This window comes from Pieris rapae, chromosome 15 (assembly GCF_905147795.1).
Source record: "Pieris rapae chromosome 15, ilPieRapa1.1, whole genome shotgun sequence".
Classification (NCBI taxonomy): domain Eukaryota; kingdom Metazoa; phylum Arthropoda; class Insecta; order Lepidoptera; family Pieridae; genus Pieris; species Pieris rapae.
In genome coordinates this window covers 9,564,327-9,574,508 of record NC_059523.1, presented here as the reverse complement: position 1 = coordinate 9,574,508, position 10,182 = coordinate 9,564,327, and the positions used below count along the sequence as shown (strand labels likewise).

At 35.3% G+C, this 10,182-nt stretch overlaps 1 protein-coding gene across 1 annotated transcript; it reads left to right on the top strand.

The window, feature by feature from the left end:
• The first annotated feature begins 2,740 nt into the window (after positions 1–2,740).
• LOC111001707 (NADH dehydrogenase [ubiquinone] 1 alpha subcomplex subunit 8) lies at positions 2,741–4,926 on the top strand. The gene is made up of 4 exons (XM_022271701.2): positions 2,741–2,998; positions 3,377–3,552; positions 4,091–4,198; positions 4,566–4,926. The coding sequence occupies exons 1-4, from the start codon at positions 2,870–2,872 to the stop codon at positions 4,681–4,683; spliced, it is 531 nt and encodes a 176-aa protein (XP_022127393.1). The 5' UTR covers positions 2,741–2,869; the 3' UTR covers positions 4,684–4,926.
• The last annotated feature ends 5,256 nt before the right edge of the window (positions 4,927–10,182 follow it).

Below are 10,182 nucleotides of genomic sequence, written 5' to 3'. Positions count from 1 at the left end.
TTAAGTACTTATCCACAAAATACTACTTAACTAACTAGAAAAATGATGGCAACACCATTTGATACTAACCCAATTTACCTACTGTAGATGTACAATAATGGGAATTATTTCAGGGATACCTTAAATTATATAGCGTAGGTTATACATTAATTTTAATACAGTTTTACACAATTACACAGGTAAACAGTTCATTACACTTAAGTTTGCGACTCCGACTTAATTGTTACTATACCGAATAACCGAAAATACATACAAAAACATCAGGGTTGCTCTCACTAGAATCACTAAACAATAAAAAGGAATCGGACTGAGAAATACATTTACTATAACGCATCAAGCATGTTAAAGTACATACTTATTAAATTATGTGTTGAATATTTACCACACGTGAGGTAGTGGTGGGCTATAAATTTAACATACTATGTAATCTACGATCATCACCTACCCCTATCTCTGATAAATATCAATCAGATACTATAAATCTACTTAGTATTCTGCCCTAAACAATGCGGGATCAGGATAAAATCTTCCAAATACGTATAAAAAGCAAGATTTTCAAACACTCAACACAGTTCTGAAAAGTTTTGACAATCGACACTTTAAGCATTTGACATGGCGGGAAAATTTAACATCGCAGTAGCTACTTTCTGTTTAATATATCTATTGGTTAATGTTGAAAGTTCATTTATAAAGCCTAATAATGTCCCAAGAGTTGGTAGAAGCAACGAAGCGGACGGTTTATTCGATCAGGGAATGATGGGATACGTTATAAAAACTATCCCTAGCAAAAATATACCGAGGATGGGCAGAAGAAATTTTGACTCTGTAAGTAAATTATTATAATAGATTCTATGGAAATAATCTGCCGTCATGCGCCTCGTAAGACATGAAGTTTGAGTGTGGAATAAACTCCTCGACTACTTTTAAAATCTAAGCATATTTTGAGTATTATTCAGTAGCGTGATTTTGCACTTACTGGCGTAGATAGGTCGATAATGTATTAAATGGTGATAATATACGAGTCTCGTTTCTGGATTCCACACTTAGTTTCATTGAAATCCAGTAATTCTGAGGATATCACGTAATAGATTTAAGAAAGCAAAAGTTATGTTGCCAACAAATTACTCATATAATATTAAGTTCTTGATAATATTAAACCAAGCTTTTTGCATTACAGACAAGTCGTTACGATATACCTAAATTGTACCAGATTTCCGATGACGACACGCAAACTTATGCAGGTATGTAAATTTCAGTGGTGGGTACACCCAGTACAATATTCAACCGTTACACATTAATAGGAAAGTCAATAACAATTGCGTCTCTTACTATTCAAATGAAAAAACATTTTCAATGTGACAGTTGTTTTTTTAATCTATGTTACACATAATAAACCTAATTATTCTTAAAAGGAAATTAGATTATTTAAATCAGGAGTGCATAAAATATGAATTTGATACATGGTTTTTTATTTTCAGATAATGGTGAGCAGGAGGTTGAACTTTATCAAAACAAATAAGACTTCCATGGATGCCGCAGAACCTAAAATCTAGTCATTAGTTTTTAATTAATATTATCACAATAAAAATTGCATTATTACATAAACCTTTTAATGCGAACCACCTCCTACTTAATATACTTTTTATTTATAAATTTGAGAAACACATTTATTTGAAAATATAACTGCTAAACAATTTTAAGGAATCAATTACATTTTGGCGCTGTAGAGAAAAATGATGAGAGTACTATTTTTTTCTATTGTTAGTGTCGTTTTATTCTACAAACGTAGAATAAGGCGATAGATGAATTTTTTGAATATATTTCTATGTTGTTACGCCAAAGAAGTACAACTTCTAACTTATATTTATACTAAACCAAGAAAATGACGCAATCCAAAATCAAACTGAAACATATTTATTTGACTTGTTTTTAACGTTAATTTCGGAAAATACAGTTAAAAAAATATCTAAGGTATTTGAAAGAGTGTCAATAGGACTAAAGGTACGATATTCGATGACGATGATATAGAAAGACGAGAGAATTCTGGGAATAGAGTAAACGGTACCTACGTTATAATATTACTTTATGTCAAGAAATCTCGAACAAGGCTCGACTGGTCACACATAGGGGAGTGCTTACTTCCACGTTAACATAATTAAGGCAGTACGTACGGAGTTCCATGGCATGTATTCTACATTATTTCTTTCTCGTTAGGAAGTATTTGTTCAGTAACATTGCGAGATAGGATAAGCAATAGTGAGCAGTGTGGGTTAAAAGAAATGACAAGTCCTCGCCAAAGATAGGATGAATTAGAAGCGTGTAACAAGTACCATGTACAAGGCAACCGTGAATGGTGAAATAGGGTTTGGTAAGCCTTGTCGTACATATCTGGACCAAATTCTAGGATGTACTGGACAGGGGCAAATTGAAAATACTCATAACTGACGAGCATGCATGGTTAATGTAATGAAAGTGGATGAAGCGAGAGAGCAAGTGGTGATCCATGGTCACTGCCTACCCTTCCCCCTTTGGGAAAAAGACCTGAAGATTTATATATTAAGTGATGTTGGATGTCTTGGTGTTTTGTGTCACATCTATCAAAAGTTGTCCATTGTCACAATTAAAAGAAATTGTCAACTTAAAAATGAATCAAAATTAAGAAGTTAGGAAACGTATTTTTTGTTTCTTTCGCACGCTCTGTACTATCATATATATTTATTATTCTCTTTTTCGCACACGGAGTTACGTAAATATCCTATATTAAAGAGTATTATCAACTAAAAAATTTCTTCCACAGCTTTTGTGGAAGAAATCTATTAATTTTCGGTAAATTATCTAAATTCTCAAGTGAAATTTGCAACAAAACAACATGACCATTACCAACGATGTAGTTTTGCCAGAAGAATCGGAGTTAACAGTGCAAGAAATTAATTTATCGACTCCAACATTACATGCAGCCTCTTTCCATCTAGGAAAATATTGTGAAGAAGTGAATAATGTGAGTAAAATTATTATAAAATACTTTAACTTAGGTTTTGAAAGTTATTTAACATATACTAATGGTTAATAGTTAATATTGATTGCATAACCACATAGGTTATGTTTTGTTTATTATAAAATAGATTTGTCCATTTACTAGGTACTTTCGAACCTCTGCTGTGTAAATGTAGCTGCGATTTTAATTTTGCAGAATTTACAACAATTTTATAAGCTTTAGTATATATTGTATTAATTTGTTTACCTAGTGTAACTTTGTGTACATCTTATATACCCACTAAATAGAATATATTTGATTCCAAAAATTAATAGTTTGGTTCAGGAAATTCCTGATTATAAATTAATAGTATAGGAATAATTATTAATATATGTATTTTAGGAATTCATGCTATGTCGCTTTGAAGAGAAAGATCCTAGGAAATGTATTAATGAGGGCAAAGCTGTCACAGCTTGCTCTCTCGAGTTCTTTAGAAAGGTTAAGAAAGCCTGTCTAGCTGAGTTTAATCAATATGCTCATTGCATTGACAAGAGTTCTGGAGATATGGCACTTCAACAGTAAGTTTTGACTTACAAATAACATTAATAAATATCAATACACATCACTTTTTTGTAAAAATGTATACATCTTGCTGTACATATGTATTCATCTCTTATACCTATGAAGAAAAAACATAGAGATTAAAAAGAGTGGCGGAGAGTTTGTTGCCAGTTCGTCTCTTCTGTTCTACGCCCTTGGTTTGAGAACTAGCAGTAAATGTAAAATTAGAAGCATTTAATGTGTATTTCTTTTTTTTGACATTCATAAGTGTACATTAAGTTACCTAAATGAATAAATAAATTAAATAACATTGCTAATTTTGTTCAGCAACATTTTATATTTCAACCAAATTTATATTATGTACTTTATGACTATTATTTTATACCCATATTATATACCGATAAATAATTCTACAATAATTACTAATTCTCCTTTATATATAAGTATAAAAAATTTATATTAAAAACATAAATGTACTAGAGTTTCGAGTTGAAAGTCTTAAAAGCAAACTCTCAGTTTATAATTGCTGAATCACAATTTTTTTTATTTTTTTAGCTGTCGTAAGACACAGGGTGTATTTGACCAATGCATGTTGGAAAACCTGAATTTGGAGCGTCCACCATTTGGGTACTTCACTGAAGTTAGAGTTCATGATACAAAGAGGTAATTATTATTTCTTGTTTATCAAAATTTTACTCATTCTAACTCATCACTATAATATACCTAATGAATAGTCAATAAATTTTTGTTAATTATTTTTTTATTAATTATAAGTTATTTAATTTTAATTAATTATAATCTTGATTAAAGCTCAACAGTAGCTTAAATCAAGATTAGTACTTTATCAACGTAACAGATCCATTTAAGTATATTTTCTGAGTAGTTCCTTGAGGCATTGAAAAAGGTATAATGATGCTAGCTAGATTTATAAATCTTGTACCGTGTAACATAATTGCCTGAGGATTACAAGGCAATTATAATGTTTTTATTCAATGCTCACATGATTTCATTCTTACTACAAATTTTACAGACCCAAGCCTGCTGTTGAAGGAAAAGCTGTATACCCAGATGCAACCCCAGCTCTTCCAGAAAATGCAGAGAAGAAACCTTCTCGATTTGGCAGCCGCTTCTACTGGATAACTGAATAAATAACAAATTTGATCAGAATAATAAAAGTATATCTTTACAATATCAAGTGTTTGTAGATGTTTTTTTATGTCTATGACAAATAGATTTTATTATTCTGTATGAAAACAAAAAACGAAAGAGTAACTCAAACACAAAAGATCATAGCCTTAATTCTAGTAGCTAAAGCGTAGTTTTTTGATGTGTTTCTTTAATTTCATTCTGGATAATTTTTAATTGTAGTTAATTAAATCTGTTGAAATTTTGTAATTGTTTTTTTTTAATACAACTTGTGGGTTTATTATTTTTCTGTCGCTGCTTCCATGCAATTTAACTTAAGTTTGATATTTTTCATGATGGTAAATATATCTCTTTAGCACCTTTAAAATTACCTATCGTTACAAATATGAAATATTTTATACAGATTGTCCCAAAAGAGTGTCAAGTGGTGGTTCAGACTCCAGATATAGAGCACCTTAGAGGAACCCGAATAACTCCTATGTATGTTCAACGATATTTTGTAGATTAGGAGTTATAATTATTTTTTCTTTTTTTTTGGTGAATTGCCGCTTTTTAGGTAATTTTTGGGTGTTTTATGAAAATAATGAAGATTAAGAATTGGTTTTTTTTTATTACTTAGCTTAAACACTATTAATTATATTATTCAAGGCATAAAGACAAAAATTAACTTATAAGGCATTTTCAAAATAAAGGAAGCATTATTTTTAATTCCAAGGTACATTTTCTTCGCAAGCCTTCGATATTTATTGTTTTTTTTAATCGTTATAGTAATATATAAAACATTAAACTCTTCTTTCCCATTCAGGGCTTTTGCAAAGCCCATGACTTCCCTAACAGGTGGATCGGTCGCTGGACCACGGCATGACACATTTTTGGGTTCCCTGATTTGCTCAACTTTTAAACTGTTGTAGATTGACTTATAGCCCGATGCAAAATAGTTCGTCTAGTGTGAAATTTTTTCTGTGAGAATTTTTTTAACTTCATTATTTTTTGTATCAAGCTGCTGGCTTGTATTAAGCTGTTCTACTATAACATATCGCGTTACTTATGCCATTTTTTAATAATGTACCAATAAACTATTTTAGCTTATTAAATTTATAGGTATATGACGTATCATATCCTGTTTCAAATTCGAAGAAGTTATAAGCAAAAGTGTTCGTCTAATTGTTAATCGATGCGAAAGAGTTTGTCTATCAGTGACTTAAATTATTCCTTATTTGTACAATTATGTTAAATAATTTAAATTTGTAAAAATAATTCTGAGTCATTTTTCGAGTGAGACAGTATAAATTCTTAACATTTCAGATTTTTTCATTAGTTTTAAAATAACAATAGGTCGTGGCAAACCCGTGCGTCGAAAGCGAATAGTTTGTGTGAGACGATGCTGGCGAATAAAGTTACCAAATGTCTAGACTTGATACTTCCCCGGTGTTCGGAATAGAATCAATATTATTTTAATAAAGTTTAATAAGGGTCATGAGGGTGATCCCAAAAATATTTTAACTCGGCTGATCCGCGCATTGTTAATGAGTCGTTGTTGAGCATTCGTTGGGTTAAGCTAGATGCAATTTTATATATACTGTTTTTGTGTATTTCTTGCTAATAGTTACGTCCTCCATTAAGACTTATAGTGAGTGTTTTTGTGCGTAAACTATTATTGTAAGGCAAGTTCAACATCAGTCTAACCTCTCTTGTTCCCAAACTAACAATTTCTCCATCCTTACGGCTGACGTCATTTTGTGCCTTTCGTCCTAATCAGGAGCACTACATTGGGGGTATGTATCTACTCAGGACTTAGTATAAGATTATGCATCGACGGCCACCGAACCGTTCTTTGTGATACACCAGGTCTATAGTCCAATCTATCATTCAGCACTATAAAAAGAATAAAACGACTTCTTCAAGAAAACTGGTCGACCTCACATCACAAGTGCAGTACAAAAACAGAATCCTGAAGAAAATTATCAAAAATAATCGTCGTGCTCGAGCTGGATAAATCACGTAAGGATATGATTCACAGAGACGTCTCAGTTGATACTTGCAATAGAGCTTTAAAATAATCGGTCATGGATTTTACACAGTATGGAGAAACCACTGTTGACTGCTGTGCAAAAGAAAAAGAGGACAAAGTTTGCTCGTAATCATTTAAATTGGACTTACGATCAGTGGCGTAGTATCTTTTGGAGTGACGAGTTCAAATTTGCAGTCATAGGCGATGAAAGAATAAAAGTGAAATCATATCTACTGATTGCCATTGGCTCTAACCAAAGCAAAGCTTCTGGCGTCTCTTATGATATGGGGCTGCATGTCTGCACAGGTGTTGGTGGTGTGCAGTTTGTATACACACAGTTATATCAATATACAACCATACGGTTGTATGTTGATATACCTTGCAGCATATTAAGACAAAAATCCCTAAAGAAGACGCTCTTCGATCTTGATGGATTTTTATATTGATGATATTAGCCTTTGGCTGTTTGGGAGTCAATTACGCCTTAGGAGGAGTGGGCAGCGTTGGTTCAACCATGCCTCTTCGCATTAAAGATGTCATCGAGAGCTAAGGGGTAGACGAACTATTTTGCGTTATGTTTTTTACAATATTGTTTTATGTTATGTAAAGTCACGAGAGAATTTCAGAACGACGAAGTACCTAATTTGCATCGGGGCTCGTAGTTGTATAGAAATAATACAGTTCGTCATATTTTTACTTAAAATTGAAAATACATAGCTATTACTTACAATACTTCGCCAAAATATTAAAAAAAATATTTATCTGGTGTGTATAATGTGATTGTATTCTTTAGGAGGGGTTGCAGTTTAACAAAAGTTGACACGATTTGCAAATTCTAATAAGACTGTAGAATTAAGTAAGTATAAACTAAAACACGGTCTAGTAAAATGAAAATAAGTGATGTGACAAACTACTTGATTCCCCGCTTGCAAGGTCTTATGAGGCAAAAATGGCAGTGGCGTCGATTTTAATCATTAATCTTTTATCAATATTCTTCCATTAGGGCCTTTCTCCGCTGATTTTTCAAATACGAAACAAATAGAAACAATCGCACATCTTATCAAAAATCCGTGAGGTATGAGATTTACGGTCTGCAGATTTTTATCAGATCTGTAGGTGACCAAATTAGCTGTTTACGTTATGTCGTTTGATACATGAATAAATTGTTCTGAAAAGAACAGTTTATACGTTTACGTTATGTCGTTTGATACGCGAATAAATTGTTCTGAAAAGAACAGTTGTACGTTTGCGTAAGATACAGGTGTGTTCTGAAAAGAACAGTTTTGTCAGTGTTGTCGCATAGGCTATAGGCATATCGAAGTGATCTCAAGAGAGCACATCCGAACGCTTCAGCCGCTGCGCGCAGAAAAGGGTCAAATTTTTGCCGCGCCTCGCTTTTGTTGAAACACGAGTCAGGTAGCGAAAGATCCCTTTCGACCACACCCTGCGCGTATTGGCTGAACGTTTTAAGTCAACATGTCATTACTACTTTTAAGGATAGTCTAAGTTTTTTATACAAATGTATCTATTTTTGTAAAATATTATTCATTCAAGATTCAATATACACGCTTATATACTCAGTTCCATCTTCAACCTCTTCTCGGCAAGTTATTAGGGAGTTTATTTATCTACAACCAATTATTCCTAAAGTACGAACATCTCCTAAAGCGGAAATACTTCCTAAAGTGGTGACCCCAGAAGAACGCAAACGCCCTGGAAGAAAACAAGGCCTAGAAGACAAACCTCCGAGAAGAACACTAACCAATTGAAGATGTCGAACTCACAAAATTCCGGTGCAGAGCGTCAAGTATCATCTCAATCGTCGAGCCAAGAAGTCTCCGGCATCTCACTGTCGCTCCGAGTGCCACCATTCTGGCGCGACCAGCCGCTACTCTGGTTCTGCAGTTTCGAAGCCGCAACCGCCGACCTGAAACGAAGCCAAGCCCAACTCGCCCAGATGGTCATCGCACAACTCGAAAAGCAAGATATACAGAACATCGCCGATCTCATTTGCTCGCCGCCGGAAGCTGACTACTACAACGCCATTAAAGACCGCTTAATATCCATCTACGAAGAGTCCAACAGTGCGCAAACGAAAAAACTACTGTCGCAAGTCGAGCTTGGAGACCAGAAGCCCAGCCAGCTGATGAGACAAATGAAGCAGCTCAACAAGGACAAATTTCCTGAGAGCACCATCAAAATGATGTGGCTCGAGCACCTGCCGCCACATATCCGTTCCGTGCTAGCCGTCAGCGAAGCATTCAAAATCAAAACTACGCTCGACGACCTGACTTTGCTCGCGGACAAAATGATGGAAGTACACACGCCGTCTCATCACATCGCTGCCGTCGCAACACCTCTCGTACCTGCGTCACCAACACCACCAGTGCAACCGCACTATCAACAACAACCTACTATCGACACCCTGATCGGTGAAATAAGAAGGTTGTCTTTGGAAGTTGCTGATTTACGAGCACAACCTCGCGACTATCGCAACAGTCGCTCTCGCCACCGTTACCAACAACGCTCGCGGAATGCATCAAGAAATCACCACGAAAGCCGACGTGAATCACCGATGGAAGACCGAAGCCGTAGAAAATCTCCAATGCCGTACTGCTATTATCATAATCGGTACGGTATGGACGCGAAGAAATGCGCATCGCCATGCAGTTTTAAGCCCATCAACGGTCAAGCACACGGTCAATATCAGTCGGAAAACTAAATGTAACGCTAGCCGCGGCGGAATCTGGCGTTACCGAAGCATCACACCGCCTTTTCGTTACCGACAAGGTAACAAAACTTACTTTTTTGGTAGACACAGGAGCCAATATCTCCGTCCTACCAAAGAAAAAAGGCTCTCACGAAAAACCATTGCCATTCCAACTGTACGCCGCTAACAACACCGTTATACCGACATACGGAGAGAGGACACTGCAACTCAACCTTAACCTCCGAAGACCATTCACCTGGAAATTCATCGTAGCAGATGTGTCGAAGCCAATACTGGGAGCAGACTTTCTACAGCATCACCACCTAATTGTGGATGTTAAAAACAGAAGATTGATCGACGGGAAAACACAGCTGGTAACCAACGCTCAACTCAGTACTGCAACCATACCTACAGTTCGCAGTATCGACATTGAGCATAGTTACCATAATATACTGGCAGATTTCCCTGGGACTACTAGAATCACGTCAATGAAACTTAGTCCCAAACATTCCGTCGAACACTTCATAGAAACGAACGGACCGCCCCTTCACTGCAGGCCACGCCCCATTGCACCGCATCGCTACGAAATGGTCAGAAAAGAATTCCAAAACATGATTGACCAAGGGTTATGCAGACCAAGCAAAAGCCCTTGGGCATCACCGCTTCACGTCGTGCCGAAGAAAAATGGAGAGTTACGCGTGTGTGGCGATTACAGAAGGCTAAACGCGATAACTAAGCCCGATCGCTATCCCATACCACGCATACGTGACTTTACATATC